Genomic DNA, 21,141 nt, shown 5'->3' on the forward strand with positions numbered 1-21,141 from the left:
CCAAGAGCATCCTGGGAAGAATTTTACCTGCAAGGGCTGACGAAGAGTCGGCTTGCCAGTAGTCAACAGACACTGTCAGGATAAACTGATGCGGCTCTCCACCTGAGCGACAGTTGGCCAGCTGTGAAGGCACACAGCCCCCCAGTGATAATTCTCCACTGTACTTTTCTTAATAGCAAGGCTCTGTTGGAATTATTTTATCATTGTATATTTAGGTATCATCGTTCATTATTTCTTTGGAAAAAAAATGTATCTCAGTCTTCATATCCATTAGGGACAATCCAGGGCTGTCTGCCCCGAGGAAGAAAGGGAATGATGGCTGTGTGAGAGATGCATGCTACATTCTCTCTGCCTTGCATGCTGGTTTTGCAGAGGTTCCATTGCTTGACATGTTAGAAAAACCTGAACCTCATCCTTAACGGTGTAAAGATGAGGACATGGAGGCCCAAAGAAGAGGGGACCTCTTGGTCCAGGGCACAGCCAGTCACCCAGTGACTGGCAGACATTAAAGACAGGGGCTTCCCTGAAAAATCAGAATGAGACTCATAAGCAAAGTTGCAAGCTGGTGCTAGGGTGAACTGGAAAGGTCGCTGAATCTATCCAGAGTAGCGCTGCTCTCCTATATGGTTTTGCTTAGTCATACATGGTTCCATTCTTAGCCTGCTCCAAGCCATGCCTGCTCAGTTTCACCTCCAGTTTGGCACATTATACGTTCATCCAGCTCGAAAGACTGGATAGGACTGATGATCGTCGGAACTTCAGTTCAGTGAGGTCAACATATGCTCAGTGTTGACGGAGGGAAAGCGAACGGAAGTGCACTTCACAGTGAGCCAACCCTAGTGAGGGTGCCTGCATTCCTACCTGAGCTTCACTCCTTCCTCACCGTGACCCGGAGAAATGACCGTGTTTGCACCTTAACACTGTGGGCAAAGTGCCAATAATACCGGGCCTTCAGGGGATGGCGCTGAGGATTAGATCAGTCAATAATCCAGAGTATAATTATCAGAACATATGGAATGAATCTCCTCTGTTATCAGTTTTAGGATCCCCTGGAAAATAGAAGTCCCAGCTCCCCACTCTACTACCGTGAGTTGGAAACTCGAAAAAAAGGCCCTGATGTCTCCTGGGATGTAAACAACGTGCTTAAACCTCCAGCTCAGACTGCCTGCAAATTTCTCCTCTGCATCTGCAGTGATTCGCTCACGGGCTTGTCAAGGTCCCACTCCAGCCGATGTCAGTAGATGAAACAGACCTGGCCACAGTGGGAAGAATTCCATCCAGCACCCTCAGCTCTGTTCTAAACACAGGCTCCTCTAGACCAAGGTGCCAGCTGGCCATGAAGAACCACGGAGGAAATGGGGTGGAGCTGTATGCTGAGCTAAGGAAGACTGGGCACCTCTGTTCTTCAGGGACATCTCAGAAGGTTCCTTCTCCATGCTAACATCTCAGTATCTACTGTTGGTAGTGCAGTGCCTTGTCCACAGATAGACTCTAATTTAGTTTCCTATGCTAACATAGTTTTCTGGGAACATTTAAATAAGTTACTCCCCCAAACTTGGAGATTTTGTTGTTTTTTAATGTTAGCTGGATTAATTTACACTTCACTTTGTTAATTCTGGGGAGAAGGGGAAGATAATCCATATACAACTTTTTGGTTTGTTTACTACACATGAGGCTGCTCTCACAGTCCCAATGCCAGTCCACTGTGCTCCTGACAGGTCCAGGGTTCTCTCCAGCACTGTTGACTTGGAATCCTTCCCCAGGCTACACTCACCTGTGTGCGTCTGCCCTTCATTCTCACTGGCATCTCTACAAACTATCTTCAGACCTCTGAAAGGAACACTCCATCTACCCTGCAAGGCCCACTTCCTGTGGAGGCCATTCTTCTCTCCCCTGCTTTTGTCCATGCCTGGAGAGAGCAAGCCAGTCATGCTACAGGGTACTCTGGTTTCTGGTTATTTCTTTTATATATCACCCAACCATCAGATCCTATGTCGTGGCAACCTAGCTGAGATTTCTTTCTTTTCCTTTTCACCCAAATTAGAACTTGACACGTTCTAATACTTGGATTTTTTTCTTTTTCAGTAGAAAGAACATGGACTTGGGATAGAGACATTCCAGCGTGTATACAAAGTTGAGTAATTTGCTTTTCTCCTATCAAGTAGACCGGAACATAGGAGCCTGGAGTGTGTAATATAGAGTGGTAGAGCCGTGCTGGGGTAAGTAAATTCTGAGTGCAGACAGGCCAAGGACTGGGCTACAGGAGTAACTTGGTGGTACAGCACTCACCTGGCACAGGGCCCTAGGTTTGATCCTAAGCATCACAAATATACCTATCACACACATGCAAAGCACTAACCCTGAGCGCAGGCAGCTAACAGCTATCAATGACACGCTGCATGGTTTGTCCTTTTCAAAGGGATGACTCATACCTATGGCTGTGCCAAATATTTTGAACATATCAGCTCACTTAATCTTCTCAACAACCACATAAGGTAAATATTCTAGATCTTATTTTTTTTTAAGTGAGGGAACGGGTTTAGAAAGGCAAAGGGATTTACCTAATATACAGTTATGGAATCTGAACTTGGGACTGACGCCTAGCTTTCTGTTACCAGAGTGAGTGCTCTCCTTTACGGTGCTATTTATTATGTGAGTTATACTGTGCAGAGTGAAAAGAGAAGGTGTTAGATGAGAACAAAAATGTAAAAAAAAAATCCTCACAATTACCGGGGAGATATTTGAAAACCTGTAATTCTGGGACTGTGAGCACTAAATATGTTCTTTAAAAGCACAGAATAAAAACACTTAGAACATCTAACATCTCATCTCCAAACGATAATGTTTTCTAGAACGGTAGCAGCTGCCCGGCCGAAAACCAAATCACTTCTGCAGTTTGGAAAGCTCCACAGCACCATGAAGGCTGGAGGCTGCTTCTGCCTGGAGGATGCCAAGTTCAGCGGCCTTCCTGTGGGCTTGTTGTTTACAGATATCTGATACACTTCAGCATCTGCTGCCCCTCTTGATTGATGCAGGGCTGCACTTCAGCGCTCCACTCACGCCAGACTGACAAGGAGATTTAGCGCTGAGGCCTACATGCCTCAGCCATGGGGATGCGGCTCGGTTTGGAAACCGGCCGAGGTAGGGAATATTCTGGGACCAGGCAAAGTGGCTGTTTGTCTATCAACCTGTAGGCCAAGTGATACCTCTGCATCCTCCACAAACGTCTGGACCCACATTTCAGTATCATGTCTGGGCTTTCAACCAGGTGGGATAAAATAAATTCTGTTTCTAGAAATTACCCAACGAGAAAACTGATTTCTGAGTGAGTTTTTAAAGACATGGTGAATCTCAAAATGTGGTACCAGGAAAAATGTCATCCTCTAAAAGAACTGTCACATGCCCTGGATGCCATGACCAAACAACCACGTGACTTGACACGCTTCCCTGTTCTGCCTTGGCTGTGTGATGTTCCATCAAACTAATCCCCTTAGTCTGTGTCAGAGACTCACTGCCAGTTTCCACAGATTTCCCCCGCGGCCCTCACCAGTCCACAACAGGAACAACCCAAGTTTCAGCGTCTCTCAGCAATAACTCCCTAGTATTTTTCTCCAGTCCGGTTCTCCCTGTGCCTACACAGCTTGCCTGGCATTTGAAGGCTTTGAGTATGTGGAGTTTCCTGATGTAAGGACCTGGAGTAACTCCCTTGTAGACAATCCCTTACTGTAATCTTTCTTAAATGCTATATGGATATGAGTGATCTTCAGATAAACCACTTGTTTGTTCTCTAAGCAAAACCACCAAGATCAGAATAAGAGACTGTATTGCTACCACATCCAGGGTGATGACTCACAATCGGCCGCTCCGCCTGCCCACCTGCCCCACCTATTACAACAGCTATAGGCTCAACCCCGCTGTTCTCTCCAACTGGAAGAAGAAACAGTGCCTTCCCTGTTACTGCCTTTAGAGCGATAACGTGGAATCACATATGACCTACCTGGATGAGTTGCTCTGAGGTTTGAATTAACCCAGAGGATAATAATATTGGTGCTTTTCTGAGTAAAGGGCAGTGTGCTGAATGGCTTTTCATTCTGAGATTTCTAGCAACTCAATAAAGTTTGTCAATTCTGAGGCTCAGTGGCATTAAATAAGGTGTCTTACCAAGTTTGCTCACATAGTTAGCAAGTCGCAGGCAGGCCATCACCTGGGATGGAGCGAGGTGGCCTCAAGGGCTACTTTCTCTCTCCACGTCCCTTAATTTCCTCTCACCCTGCTCATGACGTATTCAGTTCTGTCTCCCCTCCTCCCGCACCTGGCAGACAGTTGCCACAATGTTACAGGGCCGAATTTCTAGCAGCTGTTACTAATATTACTACACTGAGCAAAGCAGAGGGTGATCTGTCCAGGGCTACGCCTCTACTTCTCTCTCTGCCTAGAGAGTTGGCATCCTACTCAAAGAAGAGAGCCAGAGGCTCAGGCCACAGTTTCCTAAAGGTGGTGTTCCAATGTCACCATGTTGGGAGAGCTTTCCTGCCTTTAAGACAGTAAGGATACTCCTCTGATGACCCGTTATCCCACTGTATAATTATTATAATTTAAACAGAGAACGAATAACAAAGTTGTTTTGCTTTATCTTTTTTTATTTGTTTGTTTATAAAAATTTCCACTTCCTCCCCTCCTCCCCATACCCTCCCATTCCCCCCCTTCTCCTCCCCCCCCCACTCCCTCTCCTCCTCCCTCTCCAGTCCAAAGAGCAGTCAGGGTTTCCTGCCCTGTGGGAAGTTCAAGTTCCTCCCCCCTCCCTCCACGCCTAGGAAGGTGAGCATCCAAACAGACTAGGATTCCAAAAAGCCAGTCCATGCAGACGAAACAATACCCAGTGCCATTGTCAATGGCTTCTCAGTCAGCCCCCATGTCAGCCACATTCAGAGAATCTGGTTTGATCACATGCTCGTTCAGTCCCAGTCCAGCTGGCCTTGGTGAGCTCTCATTCGATCAGTCCCCTTGTATCAGTGAAGATTTATTTATTTATTATGTGTTCAGTGTTCTGTCTGCATGTATTCCCACAGGCCAGAAGAGGGCACCAAATCTCATTACAGATGGTTGTGAGCACATGTGGTTGCTGGGAATTGAACTCAGGACCTATGGAAAAGCAGGCAAAGCTCTTAACCACTGAGCCATCTCTCCAGCCCCAGCTGTTTTGTTTTGTATGTATGACTATATTTATCCCTTATGAGTTATGAGGCTATATATATAAGGTAGTGTTCAAATGCCTCATAACTCTCTCTCTCTCTCTCTCTCTCTCTCTCTCTCTCTCTCTATATATATATATATATATATATATATATATATATATATCCAGAGAAGAACCAGAATTAAGAAACTCACCCCTAGTAAATGGCAGAGCCAAGGTTTGAGGCAAGCAAATAGTCTTCAACTGTTACTTCAACTACGTCTTTTCCATACTGGGCCAGCACATATCTACTCCCTTCCCTCCCTAGCCTGCGAAGTGTTGTGCATGAAAAGACTTCACCTCACTCATCCTCCACCATCTAAGCTGTTACTGTCACGTGCCAGCTCTCCAGAGGACGGCCCTTTAAAGGCAGAACCCCAGGTCCTAGCTGCATCCTTTGAGTAAAGGCCCACGTAGACACACACCTTCTCCAGGGCGGCTCGGCTGGCATCTGTTAGCCCGGCTGTCACGGCCCACTCTTCCTCCAGCCGTGGAGGAGCAGAGCACGCATCCTGGCACCACAGGAAGGACACGGGGAAAAGGTGCCTTAATGGGCCAGAAACAAACCAGTGGAGTGATTAATTTGGCTTCCCCTTCAACATTATGTTTATCCAGGTTGATTATGTAGCACTTAGTTACTAATTTGCCCTACTTAAGCCAAGAGTGCTTTTAATTTTTAATGAGCTAGGGGAGGAAGATGCCTTTACTTAGTAAAGAGCAGATATTTTATTTCCCTGTTTGGTCGTACTCAACCAATTAATAGCATTTCCAAGGATGTATATCCCTCGCATGAATTCTTTCTCCCTAGCTCCTTCGCAACCTCCCGGGTTAGCCACAGAAACAGACAGCAGCTGCTTCGAAACGAATTAAACTTGTTTCCCACCTGGCTGGCAGGACTGGGAAAGACTTAGAAACAGTTGCTTACAAGTTGGGGTGTCACTGTTTGAGGGACCGTTTCTCAGGTGTTCCCTGCCGCAAGGAACACAGTCATGACTGTCACTCTAGGAAATTCCTCTTCAACTCCATTTTGTTTCCTTGGTGTTAATATTGGAAAATTTGAACTATGGTTCTTGGGCAACCGAAGCACAGTGAAGGATGCCGCCTTCCATGACAGATCTAGGCTCAACTGCTAGTTCTGCCTCTGGCTACCCATGAGAGCGGAGCAAGGGCACATCACTGATGTTTCTAACTTGAGTTGCACCTGCAGGAGAAGGTGAATAACAGAACCAAAACTCATCTAACACGCTTTTGCTCTGTGCCTAATTCAAAGCACACAAATAAAAAACATTAGAATGATTATTTTTAGCAGATGCTACTACAGCAGGAAAACAAAACTAGGGACATGGGAGTCTTCAGTACTTTTACCAGAAGGGTTCTCATCAACTGCAGAGCGAGGAGACTCCTGAAATGGCCCATGTTCGCGGCATACATAACTCATTCCATAACGTAAGCCAACCCACTGATTCCTTCATTGAGAACATCTTGCTACAAATAAAATGTAGGCCAAACCAAAGGGTACAGTTGGTGACGTAGTGATTCACATCTGAGGCAATGTCCTTATCACAGATCTAAAAAAAGCATTCAGGATTCAGTCACATACAGTGAGCTGAATATCCCCGTCTACAAGACCGTGTTAGATATCTTCATATGTTCCTGAAGGCTCTCAGCACCCTGCTCTGCTCCTATACAACGTGACAGGCACACAGCACTTCAAGGTCCTCTCTTGCCTTCTGACTCACTCCAGCCAAGAGAAGGAAGGTGAACAGCATAGCTCATTCCTTCTAGGGTCACCACAATCAGGCATCTGCTATGCCATCCTTGGTTCTGGCTTCTTATACAGACCTTACCACCATAAGTTGAATAAATAGTCCCTCTTCCCAACTCTCTAAAATTATCCTAAGATGAAAGTGCACTCTGCTCTATCTATGCAGATCTTGATTAAGATAGTGACATTTCCATACACGTAAATTCTAATTTCTGGCCACTTAATTTGATAATCAGGTTTTAAATAATAGTATTGATACTCAGCTCTAGAATAGTCACAATGATTGGCTTATGCTAGGACGTAGCTTCTGACACGATTACTTTTTAGCAATTGACTTGTCCCTTAGCACCTCCGGTACTCTTTCCCCATCTGTAAGATTCTTATGATGATAGTGTAGAAATTTTCCTTAATATATCTTCTAGGACAGTATAAAATTTTAAGTGCTAAAGATTCTTTGAAATACAGTTGAAAAAAGGTGCATCATTCATGTTTCTAAGCCAATGATACTTTCTCAGTGGTTCACTGTAGAATATCAGAGACCCCAGCAAGCAACTGTAAAGATGGGTTTTCTTTTGTACAGTTCTTAAGACTGCAATCAGAACTTTCTCATAAACTGTAGTGAGACTATATGTTCCAGGAGTCTGAATCAAGCCTTTTTCCAGTAAGGGTAGTATATGGTGTGTGTGTGTGTGTGTGTGTGTGTGTGTGTGTGTGTGTGTGTGTGTGCACATATGGGTGCTTGTGTGTATGTGTGTGTGCAAATGTGTCCATGCATGTGTGCAGTAAGGGCTCTTCTTCATTTATTATTGATTTTACTAAAGGCTTTGTCTTTTCTGATCTCAGATTGCACAACCTAAGTTACTGTGGTGACTGTATGTATATGTCTAGAAAGCATGAGGCCAGCCGGGTCTACAAGAGCTAGCTCCAGGACAGGCTCCAAAGCTACAGGGAAACCCTGTCTCGAAAAACCAAACCAAACCAAAGTAAACCAAAAAGCAAAGAAAGAAAGAAAGAAAGAAAGAAAGAAAGAAAGAAAGAAAGGAAGGAAGAAAGAAAGAAGAAAAACACCCTACTTATTCACTTCATTTTGGTTTATTCAAACAAGGACATTATGGAAATCTGTTATAAATGATAGTTTGAGAGATCATATTCACATATTTATACAAAATTATATATTTTATCTTTAATCATATATATATGATACAATATAAATATATAAGCATGTGTATGTATAATATAGAGAGCAAAGGTTGCACTAGAATCAAATATTGCCTCAAACAAAATCAAGTTAAAGAATGAGGTAAACTTTATTTTAGTGATATACCTCTGTAATCCTCCTATGTTTTTTATGACCTAGTAGATACTTGACCATGGTTAATTTTATAAAAACATGATTCTTAAAATTTCTTAATGAAAAGTGAAGGGAAAGAGCAATGCTATGGAAGAATATATTCATTAGATGAATTTTTTAAATTTTATTTTTATTTTATGTGTATGGGTATTTCGTCTGCATGTATGTCTGTGCACTATGTGCCTGCCTGGTTCCTATGAAGCCTAGAAGAGGACATTAGATCCCCTGAAACCCAAGATACAGATGTCTATCAGTCATCATGTGTGTGCTGGGAATCAAACTTGGTTCCTCTGCAAGAGTAGTTAGTATTCTTAACCACTTGAGCCATCTCTCAAGCCCTCATTAGACCAGATATTCTGTCTAATTCTGTCACTGTTCTAAATCTACATTTTAGGTAAAGGCCTTAGTGTGTTTTATATCCATCTCCATAAAAGGTAAACAGCAAATAATAAAGTATGACAACATTCCTTAGCATGATAATGTGATCAAACAGAGCAGGCACACTTGTGTTTTAATTTCTATGGCTGACATCTGATCAAGCAGTGATTTCCTAGGCTCTGTACTGCCTGTGAAAGGCATCTAAGACACCTACCATCTTGAAATCTATGTCCTTTCCAGGAGATGGGTTGGGGTCACTATGTAACCATCAAGGTTATATGGCGTCTTTCCTGTATTTGCCTGCACAGTGGGCCCTGTTAACACCTACAAGGTTGTTCCTATGATACTAAGGACAGCAACAGATGGAAAGCAAGCGACAGGCCTGTGAAGGGTAGGAGAATCAGATGTTACATGTCGTTTATTCTTAAAAATAGAATTCTAATTTTGAGATAAATATTTTGACTTTTACACCCAGGGTGCTATTCTGCAAACTGGATTGGAACCAAGAGACTGATAATTAATCAAACCCAAATTTGTTTCTGTGCTTTAGAAGCAAGGGATGCTTGCATAAAGATAAGAAAGCATTGTTAATTACCTGTGGCAATAAATTTAATATGTATTAGAGCCCACATCACATTCTCAACTTAATTCTTTTTAAAACTGTTAACTGTCATTCCAAAGTCTTTTGTTGTTTTTTTCATGGGTACTGGCTTACTGGGCAGAATACATACTAAGAAAATGAAATCTGAAATCTGAGTCTACGTAATTATAACCCAGCATCTCATATCTCCAGAAACATATACTTATGCAGTAAAGGGCAAACGTCTACTATACATGCTGTTATCAGGACCAGATGTGAAATGAATCGGATTAGGAGACGCCTGAGCACGAAAGATAAATGGAGCTTAATTCACAAGAAACATGAACCTTGAATTTTCAGATGCTATTGGTAAGTATATAAATTGTTACTGTGTATAACAAGGTCCTAAAAATTAAGCAGAGATTTTCACTGAACTTCTGCATACCTCCATGATCTATTTTATGGAAATAACTTGGACTATGAGCAAAAATTTAGCTACAGAGATGTTAATTGCAACATTTTCGAAAACAGCCAAAACAGCCGAGGTCCAATGGAATAAATAAGGCCTATACCACAGGATAGCAAGTTATACAGCCAGGGGAAATGGTTCATTAAATTAAAAGGTTTATTACATGTTCTTGGGTGGAGGAAAAGATTATAAAACAATATTTATTATGTGAACCTACTTTACAATTAAAATGATTTCAATTACAAACAAAAAAGAATAGAGGCTAGGATATTAATTAGAATTGTTAAAGTAGTTTTAGATTATTACGATCAGTGTTTTTACATCTTTCTTCTTTCTCTATTGGATTGTCTAATTTTTCATCAAGAAGCTTGTATTATCAGTTTTATTTCAGAAAAAGGTTGGCAGAGTGGGGGCAAGGCAAGCAAACTAAGACTGAACGCGCCAAGAGACAGTTGGTTTCAAACTTCTAAATATCTTTGTCCTCAGCCGTTCCCAACCTCCAGAAGCTGAGACATAGCATTACATTACAAGCTGAAAACTGATATATACGGTAACAGAAAGGTAAACAGGACTCAAATCACAGTAAGCTGACCCCACATGCACGCACACAAAACCAAAACAAGAAGTATGTTGTATACACAACCAAAGGCTTTGAAGTGCATCATACATAGTTCATGAACTATGTGGCTCTATGAGGCAAATTTTATGTAAATACTGCAAGGGGTGTCTTCCGCAAGCAAAAGGGGACCATGTGTGCAGACTGACCTGGGGGGACTGCTGTCCTCATTGAGGGGAGTCTATCCTGTGGTCACACGCCATAGACGGGGTGAGTGACTACCATGTGCAAGCAGGTGTTGGTCTGGGCAAAGCAGGGGTCTGGCGGAAGCTAATGGCAGTCAATGGCTGATGGGGCGCCCCTCAGGTGGTGGGCCGAGGAGCAGCTTCCCATGGGCTTGGCCATTTTCCTTATGCCAGCACTCCCTTTACAATGGCTGTGGGTGCTTGCTGGGCACTGTGACTGCCCCTTGTGTTTGTTTGCCTAGGGCTCTTCAATCCACTGCTTTAGGGAGCTAAGCGGGGGGAAGGAGAGGAAAGTTCAAGATAAATAGCACGGCTGGGAAAAAACACTGTGGAACAAAACTTGCTTCTTACGATAAAAAAAATTATCGAAGGTTAATGACCTCCGCGGGAGGCCTGGAGGAAGCAGTCAATGGCAAGGCACTTTATGTCTGTTTCTACCATTTAGTTGTTTTTTTTTTTCCTCTCACAACTTCCTGAAACTAGTTTCTTACTTTATCTCTGTCTGTACCAAGAAAAATATAATCGGACTGGCAAGTTCGTCGACTTATGTTTTTTTTTTTTTAATTTTCATAGTATTATACTTTGCTCTCAACGCCAAATGATGTGTTTTGTGTTTCTTGGAAATAGAGGGGATTATTTTTGTAGTGCCGTGGAAGTAGCTGGCAATGTCATAGGCCAAGACCATGAGGATTTCACACATAGAAATAAGAGGATGGATGAAGCCTCCCTTCTGCCTGTCCCCTGACACAGCTCAATGTCTGGACTTTGACACCAAGAGCAGCATACCGGTGTCCTGCCTGCGCGGGATTAAACTGCAGACACACAGCATTGCCGCAGTGAAGGAAGATACACTCTTTAGTGGGGTTGGTCTAAAAGGCTTCTTGAAGGACAGCTCATCAGAACACTGCTCCCCCTCTATTTGGGGGTTCCTCTATTTGGGGGTTCCTCTTTTAAAAAGGGAATAGCAAGAAGACTTGGAGAAGGCGGCTGAGACTAAGAGTGAGAAGAAGAGCAGGGGTGTGAGGAAGAACCGTCAGCGTGTGTCACGATTTGCAGCAGCAATGGAACATGGACACAGCCTCTCTAACTCCTTTCCAGAAAAGCCCACCCACTGTCCCTTTCTTCCAGCTGACAAAATCCTCTCAGGCTTATGGCACGTAGGCGCTTGCCAAAGCTTTGAGTAAAATCATTGCTACGGCTCCACTTTCATCCACCGGTATAGGAAAAGGAAGGTACAAGTTCTACCCATTGACGATGCCCTTGTGGGACACCTTCTCTCAAGGCAGGTATCAGCCCTTTTCTAACTTGCCAATCCACGTCTCCTGCAACCTCTTCTTTCTAGCCTTCTCTTTACCCGAAGGAGATGACTCTGCCGTGTCTACCAGACTCAGGCTATCTAGACGAGACCCACCATGACGGCTGCAGGAACCGAGTAGCTGGCAGGAAGCGCTGAGCTTTCTTGTGAGGACCAAGCTAGGATCTTAAAAGTTCTAAGATAAGATTGTGTTGAAATTTAGGCTGAAAAGTATGAACCACAGACAGAAAGGAGGTCTGTTTCAGTTCACCTTGCAGAGTCCAAGCTGGTCCCCAGGCCATTTGTTTCGTCTTTGAATAAATGAACAATGCCAAGTATTTATATTTATATTTCCAAAGCGGCTCCAGATATTATCACCCCAGGGCTTTCTTCCTATAAAGACTTTAAAGACTTCTAGGCTTTTTATCTCTATAGTCAATCATACCAAAGGCAATTAGTCTCGCACACTACTTTTTATTGATTAATTAATTACTTTTTGTTTTATGTGTATGTGTGGGTGCCTAGATGAACGCACATGCACCACCTGTATGTGTGCAGGTGATCTCAGAAGCGAAGGGAGCAGGGGGCTCCCTAGTACTGGAGTCACAGATGCTCAGAAGCCATCAAATGTGCTGGAAATCGAACTCAGGTTCTCTGGAAGAGCAGTAGAGAGCTTTTAACCACCGAGCTCCATGTCCAGCTCCATTCTCAAGCACTTTTTAAAAAGTAAGCACTGAAGATGACAGGTGACCCTGAGTGTGTCCAAGCAAGCACAGAGCTCAGGACTACGTGGGTTTGGTTAGAAAATGACGGCAGAAAAAGAGCCTCAGCCTTTCTCAGCCAGAGGTGCCCTTTCTGACGACAGTGTCTCTTTATTTTCAGCCCGTTTTTTGAGAGGATCAGGAAACCCAGAAAATGAGGACAATTCAACGAGACCACCCCTGTTTAAAGGCTTCTATTAAAACACGCACGGGTCCATGAGCAGATGTGGGTCCTTAGGAGAGATGTTTCACAGGCCCTGTCACAAAAGGGGGCATGTGCTACCTGCCCCAGAATGGAGAATGTTGACCGGGAAATGGGATTCTGTCTCTGGAAGTTTCTAGGTATCTACTCTTGCAAGTCTCTGGGTCTCTCTTATGGGCCATGAAAGGCTATTATAAGTATTAGGAAAGCGATCCTAAAGAACCTAGTTCAGTACCTGCCACTCTAGACAGTCACGGCAAGTCGAACTCTAATTGTTGGGGTACTGGTAGAACACCTGGTTCGTGTGAGCAAGGCATTCAGTTCTCTGATTTTCAGCTGGTACCTGGGGGTCTGACTTGTTTCCATCTGTTACTGAAGAGCCTGTCATTGTGGCCTCTACCTCACACTCATTGTTTAAGATTTTGTATCATTTTACTACTCAGAACCTTTCATGGCTTTCAGCATGTACAATGTCTTTTGTGATTTCACAGCAGGAAAAGTCTGTCTCTTCCCAGAAACTAGTATGCTTCCTCTTTTTGAGAATGAGAATTATGCAATTTATCATGCATTCTTTTTTTGTCTTGGCTGCCAGGAAGCTCAGAGAAAATCCGTGTACTCAATCATCACCACCAAACTGTTTCTGGGTTCCTATACTTTGTTCCTTATTTTTACTTTTAATTTTTTTTAACAAACACTTTCTTCCGTGTTTCTTGTTGACAGAGGCATTGGCACTATTTGGAAAGCAATGCAGTTCAAATAAGCAAATAAAACTCTAAAGTACACATGAAGAATCAATACTTTGAGTATTACCTGTTTCACTTGGTCAGAGAAAAATGGCCAAGGGGAAACTGAGGCTCAATAATTTAGGAGCTCTTTTAAAAAGCAGAGAAAAGAAAAGCAGGACAATTCCTACGGACAGAGGTGAGGCAAAAAGGAGGCAGCAGTAACTACGTCAAAGGCTGCCAGTACCTGCCGTTCTCTGGCTGCAACCCTATCATTTCTTAATTACATCCTGTGTGTGTTTTGCAAGTTGTATGCTTCTGTCAAGAGGACAGACAGCCTCAGACAGGGGAGGGACCACAGCCGCCCATGTATCCGAACATACCTGCACAGATGTGAAGTCCCCAGAGGCACAGGCACCCAGAATAGCAGCACCCACGAGGACAGACTCCACCTCTTGTGACAGGACCACAGGCATGCCTGCACAGGACAAAGTCACACCCTGGTTAGTGAGCAGGACTAGGGTTGTGGGGAGCCAGCAAGCACCTTCAGAAGCAAAACACCTGATGTCAAAGCAGCAATACTTTTACCTCCCTGAAGTCCTCAGTGTTTTTAGATATTGGGTTCCAGGGGATTTCTCTGCCTTGTGCCTCCTGGTGCACTGGCCAAGAACGTCAAGGTAGCCAGTATCACATCTATCAACTTGTGAGACCTTGGCACCCTGGCCTCTGGCTTCTGGCAGCTCTATTTGGTATTATTTGGGGTTTATCCCTCTACTCTATTACATGCGTTGTTGGGCCCAGTAGAGGCTGGAATGGATCAGGCTGTGCCCTGTTATTCAAGTCTCAGATGCAATGACAGGTCCGGGCATGGAAGGACTGTTTCTCTAGCTCACATGTGCACATCACCAGGGCTTCTTTCCTCCCCAATAAGTCAAAGTCCTTGGACAGTCTGACACAACCCTCTTCTAGCTTCTAGCTTCTCTTTTCCTCCCACCACATGGACCTATCTCTCTTGCCATCTTCTTGAGTAGGTTTTAGGGCCCTTTCAGATACCCATGTAACTGCCTTTCTCCGTGGTGCAAACACAAACTGAGTCTTTCTTGGTCTTTGCATTTAAAACAGCGAGGCATCTTCAACACTGCTCACTGGCTCCTAGATTTCCCCCTTCACTTTTCTACCACGGATTTTTCTTCTTAGGCTGTCTTATCCTTTGCCCGGTAAAACAGACACTACACAGGCCGAGGCCAGTAGTTCTCAACCTTCCTAATGCTGCGACCCTTTAATACAGTTCATCATGCAATGGTGACCTCCAATCATGGCAGCTTCATAAGTATAATTTTGCTACTGTTATGAATCATAATGTAAACATTTTTTGGAGATAGAGGGTTATCAAAGGGGCCATGACCACAGGTTGAGAACCTCTGGACATTCTGTCTACTATCATGTCTCTGACATTTAGAACAGGATCCAGATCACGGTAACTAAAGGATGGAAGAATGAGTCTCTGAGCTAATGGCTGACACAGTGGACATGAGACCGAAACAGGCATTTGAAGGTAAGCAGAGCAAAAGGAAGCCAGGTACAGGACAAGTCCCCAAGATTGAAGGTCCATCTGGAACCACTGTGCTGGATCTTAAGATGATTTACACGTCAGTGTCTTCACTGACTTCATGGTGGGAGCCTAAGTTAGGGTTCCCACATCTCTGTTCTTCAGTTTCCTTATCTGAAAGATCAGGTTAAAATTCCCTCTACTTTCACAAGATTTTCTCTTGATTTTCTAGTCAAGAGATGACGGTAAATGCCACAGAAGGAAGTTCTAGAGCAGAACTGGTAGACAAAGACTGCAGCTCTCTTCCGGCCTCTCCTAGGGAGGCATACTTGTTAGCACACCTACCTCCCCAGGTCAGGTCAGCTTTCCCCATCCCCCTCCTACAGTCTGAAGGCAGAATCCCGCAGACAGCTCAGAGAGGTAAGCCTTCAGGTGGTGTGACTGCTCTTGGAGAAGCTCAGGCCTGGCTTCTTCTCTGCTTCCTTTCCTCTGGAGTCCCCCATAATCTGTTTAACTCTTTCAGCCCCGGTTATCTCAGGTTCCAAACTGGGACAGGGTTTACTGCACCGGGACAGTAACAGAGCACTCAGAGGCGCGCACTTACTTCCTGGTCTGTGTGCAGCCCTGCAGACATGGTGGCTGCGACTATTAGAAGCAGAATTGATGGCAAGTAAGGGTTCTGTCTGGATTTCGTGGGAGCTGGGGCGTAGGGCTTTGGTAAAAGACAAGGGCAGGCCTCATCAGCCGTCCTGAAGGGAAGGACAGATACCAGGCCACACAAAATAGGGCTGGCAGCTCAGTCGGAAAGCATTCTTCATGCCTGTGTGACTCTGATGCCCAACCCAGGCCTCCTACAGACCTAGAACTGTTTTAGAATATAGCCTTCCAAGCAACCTTTATCCTCAGCTCCTCTGCAACAGACCCATGACTTCTGTATTTTTGAGTGGAAACAAAGGAGTCCCAGGCCACTTCCTTGGACAGTAGAGGCAGGGGGCCCCGTCATTAGCTCTCAGGTGATAGTTCAGCATCCATACTTTGGAGCTGACTGCCAGAGTTTGACTTCTGGCTTCCATGCAGACACAGCTGTGCACTATTAGACAGGTTACTTAACCTCTCCGTGCCTCCCTTTTCTCATTTGCAAAGTGCCCTCTGACTAAGTCTGGACTAAGCTCCTATCTTAGGCTGGTGGCTCCAGATCCTAATGTCGAAGCCTAGGGAATGAAAATAGGTTAGCAACTATAGGGGTCTCCCTGGTTGCCTAGGTTTCCTATACCTCTGTAAAGAAACCCTTTATTCAAGTTGGCCAGGCTTCCCTTCCCTGTCAGGCCCTGTCACCTCTGACCTCTGGCCGTATTCTGCTCTCCTACACAATGGTCAGAAGACTACAGAGGCTTCCCTGGTTGGTAATGGACCTTGTGATGCCATCCTGCATTCTCCAGCCAATATTAGCACTTGGCAGCCTGGGTACCCAGGGTGTGCTTATGAGAGAATAAAAAATGAATGAATTAATGGTGAGACAGGAAGAAGGAACCCCTAGAGAAACTGCCAGCACTGAAGAGGCACAATTTAGAAGACCTACAGTTACTTAGTACATACAAACATTTTTTCTTTCTTTTTGAAGTCACAGTTAAGCCAATGGCCAGGGCACAGGAAGTGCTTGCATGCCCTTGTCATTTCCCTAGCTGGAGCAGTCCATCTTCCCTGACGGTATGAGGCCTGCTGTTCCTAACCTGGACAAAACTGATTGTAAAGTTTTAAACTGTCTTTTTCTCCACCATGTCTTCTCCTTTGGGGCATGGGGCTACCTGTAGGGAAGAATTAAAGCAACAGGCTGGGAACTAAGCAAGAGCCTGGAACTCCAACTCCTGAGCATCCAATCTTCAGAACGATCTCCATGAGGGAGATCACAACACTGCTGGTATTTTGGAAGAGGGACTTCAGGCTCCCACAAGTAGAGCGCCTTCCCCTAGGTCAGACAGCGGGACTGCAGCTCTTTCCACTACTCTGCTCTGCATTTTTCTCACCCATGTTTCTGAAAATTTCATACCAGACTTGTGCTTTGTTCTAAACTGTTCTGCACAGGGAAAGTGGAGACATTCCAGACTTAAGGATACCAAGGACCTCCTCACCTTTCCATCAGCCTCTCTTTACAGGACAGATTCAAACGCTCTCCTTTCTCTGAGCCCTGGGTGAAGGCAGGAAGAGGGAGGCTTTGCCTGGAATGTGAGCTATTTTATCGGATGCATTAATGAGTTTAACAGAAGCCAAAGCATTTGAAGGCAGATGCACTTTGCCACCCTTTGTCACTCACGAGTAGAGGAATTTTCGGCAAAGAAAAGGTCTCTTTGTCCACAACTGGAACTGGCTAGTAGTTAGAGACAAAGGGTCCAATTGCAATCTGAACCCAAACAACCACTCACAGCCTTCCATTCACCAGCTCAGAGGACAGAGTTTTCAATACAGAGCTAGTGGCGAAGCGGCTTTCCCTGGCTTTGGACTCTTAGGGACACAGGACTAGAGGATGACACATTTTCACAAAGGTTGGAGCTTTCGTGCCCAGGCTGTGCCCAGGTCATATCTGGCTACCCGGTTCAGTTACCCTTTTTCCCATTCCCTGGACTAAAGCTGATTTCCAGCCTCCCATCTGAGTGGGATGGAGGCATTGACTAACTGGAGGCTAAACAGTGGAAAACCACAGCCCCCACAGATCTGTGCCTCATCGAAGCCACCCTGCTAATCCGGCTTGTGTTTCTGTTTACTTCACTCTTTGTGGTTCACTTGGAAGAGGGCAGGCATCATCAAAGAGTCACAAAGGGAAGGAAGGTCCAGAAACCCCGGTCAACAGCAGAATCACAATCTGGTTCTGTTTCTACCTGACCGGCTGATTTAGGGAAGTCAATTGAACTTACTCCCCTGTCCTCTGTTTGCTTCGTTGCATTGCAGTCTACTTTCTAATTCAGCAGTTAGGGGGAGTGATTGTAGTGTAATTCCCACCAACACGCTAGGCACTTGGCTAAGGCGAGCAAAAGTCCATGCTTTCCAACATGCTAGCTCTACTCTTAATGCTACATGCTGCCTGGAGCCTCAGTCTACTCATTTCTAAGGTAGATACAGCACTCTATTCAATTTCATCTATCTCATGTACACGGATCAAATGCGCCTGTCTCCTGGATAAAGATCACGGATGTAGGAATCTGCATGGCCTGGAGCAGAAAAGGAGATCTGAGGAGACAGTTTGAGCCCAGACACCAACTTACTAGCTGTGGAAGGAAAACGGTGGTTGGGGCCACGAGGAATGGAGGCCAGGGTAAGGTGAGCTCGTGTCAGGCAGGAGTGGAGGCTTCAGACAATGCCCATGCTCCCCCTTTCCCTCCCTGTGTCCTATGCTTGGACTTGGTACCTAAGTACCCAGCAATAGGTGCTGGAAGAAGAGCTAGTCCCCAGGAGACACTTGGGAAGAAGATGAAGAATGGTGAGGGTATTGGCTCAGAGAGACGGGAGTCTAGATCAGCATGTGTGCACTGGCAGGTGTCCTCACAGAGATCCTTTCCTGGAACCCTGGGCTCTGCTCAGATACCAGTCTGCCACTATTCCCAACCTCCATGCCCATCACAAGATACACAGTGTCTGACTTTAAGATCAGAACCCTGATTCTTCGGCACTGAGAAGGAATCTCAGCGTCTGGGGCCCTTGGTACACTCCCAGCCTACAGTTAGACACCTTATCGTCAGTATTTGGGATCTGCGTTCACTTGCTCTGTACTGCACAGCCCAAAACTGAGTGAAGTTCCTTCTATGCTTTTCTCGCCCAGGGCTCTTGTCATACTGTATTTACTGTGTCTGTGAGCTGTTTGCCTTTCTGGGAAGACCTTGGGCTCTTCAGAGCCAAGGTCATGTTTTATTCATTTCTATACCTTCAACATTCCTCACAAGGCTTGGTTCAGAAGCAGTCAACAAAGATATGCTCAAATTAAGATCTGTCCTTGCCAGCCTTGGTGTTCTGTTCAGTAACTGGCGAAACTTGAGAGTCATTTTCCCCATCATGAGGACACAGGTTGTAGAGTTATCTTAATAACTTGAGTCACCTCCAATGGCCTCCTGTCCTCAGCCTGCCTTTAAGCTGCCACACCCATCTGTTGACCACCCAAAGAGGGTATCATCCCCACTCCCACTACAGGCGGCTTACCAGTAATGTCAGCATGCATCTGCACAAAAAGGGGATTCTTGCTTAGACCTCCACATAAGAAGAGGGTACTGAGAGAGTGTCCCGCTGCCTGCATGGCCTCAATGATGAAACGTGTCCCAAACTGAAAGGAGAAAGCAGAGATAAACAATAGGATGGCAGTGGAAACAAGTGACCGGGGACACTTGTATTTGGCATGACCTTGGCTTGGCACCCAGAGCTCTGTATGCCCAGAGAGCTGAGCCTTGGAGATAATGTCGCCTGTGGTCACACAGCTGGTTAATACAGGGAATTCTACCCTGGGACTGCCTGACTCCAAACCCCTGCAGTCACCATTTGCTTCTCTCAGGAGTAATACAGCACTGAGAAAAACAGTCAGGTTGTTAGCACAGCTGATTTCTTTACTTTTTATTTCATTTTTATTGGGCCAAAATTATCTCAGGGCCTGTACCTTGAGGCCTGTAGGACAGAGAAAAGCCTGGCTCGAGTTTGAGGGAACTGAGTGAACAAAAACTAGGTAGATGCCCCTCCAGCTAGAGGGAGGGCTTGGCTGTCTCTCAATTGGCTGGAGGAACCCCCGCATCACACGATGCCACTTAACCTATATAAGCTGATGCTCAGAGTAATAAACTGAGTTCCTGCTTTGACTTGACTCCTTATCGTGTCAGATTGTCCTGTGTTCTGGGGCTGGGGATCTGACTGTCCTGAGTGGTGGGACTGCTGAAGGGGCCGATAGCACGCTCACCTTTCCTGGGGAATAAGGCTAAGCAGGCCTAGGATTTTAATTCTTTTCTTTTTTTTTTCTTTCTTATTTTTTAATTTTTTTCTTTTTTCTTTTTTTTTAAAAACATTTATTTATTTATTACATACACAATATTCTGTCTGTATGTATGCCTGCAGGCCAGAAGAGGGCACCAGACCCCATTACAGATGGTTGTGAGCCACCATGTGGTTGCTGGGAATTGAACTCAGAACCTTTGGAAGAGCAGGCAATGCTCTTAACCTCTGAGCCATCTCTCCAGCCCCTTAATTCTTTTCTTTTGAGGTTACAGTATAATTATATCATTCACCCTTCAAACTTTCGGATATATCCCTCCTGTCCTCTTTCAAATTCATAGTCCCTGTTTTCATTAATTGTTGCGACATGTATGCATGTAAGTGCGATATATATGCATATTGTTTTCAGGACTGACGATTTGCTATTGAATAACCACTTGATGTGCTCTTCCCTGGGGAAGACTATTGATCTTGCTCCCACAAGCCTTAGCTGCTCGTAGTTCTTTGTGTAGGTTTGAGGCCTTGTGGGCGTTCCTGATCCACTCTGGCTGTCTATTGGTGTCCTTCTTCAGCTCGCATTTGGGCATCAGTCACACTGATGAGACTTGATTCGTGTAGCTTCTGACCTTCCTAGGAGACAGGGCCTATTTTAAAAAGGCAGTTTTACTCTTAGTTAGCCATAGGCTTTGCTTCCTTCCCTAGTGCTGCTGCTTGAGAATTTGTAGTGGTTTTATTGGTTTTGTTGTTCCGTTGTTTTTGCCGTTCTTTGTGTGCGTGTGTGTGTGTGTGTGTGTGTGTGTGTGTGTGTGTGTGACTTTTCGATGGGAAGTATCTTCAGTTCCAATTTCATGAATGACAACTGCCTTATGAGTAACTGACTGAGGATCTCTGAGCGGCACTGCAATGAGCCTATTGGCAGCACCTCAGGGAGGGCAGCAGCCACAGTTGACTCTCATCAGCTGTTTAAACACACTGCATGTAAATGTAAATGAGCTCTGCTGGGTGAGGGTCTAGGTAAGAGAAGTGTCCCTCCAGGCACATGTTCCCAGGCCATAACAGTCCCTAAAAAGAAGGAAG

General features: G+C 44.9%; 1 protein-coding gene across 5 annotated transcripts in view; it reads right to left on the bottom strand.

Annotated features, from left to right (window-relative positions):
• The window catches only part of Fggy (FGGY carbohydrate kinase domain containing), a 384,056-nt gene that overhangs the window by 68,978 nt on the left and 293,937 nt on the right, over positions 1–21,141 (bottom strand). Inside the window, exons 13-16 of one of the 5 annotated variants that reach the window (XM_087904859.1) lie at positions 19,291–19,411; positions 13,940–14,034; positions 5,659–5,779; positions 4,910–5,142 (exon numbers count right to left, since the gene is read on the bottom strand). In XM_087904859.1, coding sequence (XP_087760985.1) covers positions 5,021–5,142; positions 5,659–5,779; positions 13,940–14,034; positions 19,291–19,411 — 459 coding nt within the window. In that variant the 3' untranslated portion in view covers positions 4,910–5,020. Of the gene's footprint in view, positions 1–4,909; positions 5,143–5,658; positions 5,780–12,325; positions 12,526–13,939; positions 14,035–19,290; positions 19,412–21,141 lie in introns of those variants that run through there. The other 4 variants (XM_087904858.1, XM_087904857.1, XM_048453092.3 and 1 more) reach the window with 4 other exon arrangements.

This window comes from Myodes glareolus, chromosome 3 (genome assembly GCF_982192425.1).
Source record: "Myodes glareolus chromosome 3, mMyoGla1.1, whole genome shotgun sequence".
Taxonomy (NCBI): Eukaryota; Metazoa; Chordata; class Mammalia; order Rodentia; family Cricetidae; genus Myodes; species Myodes glareolus.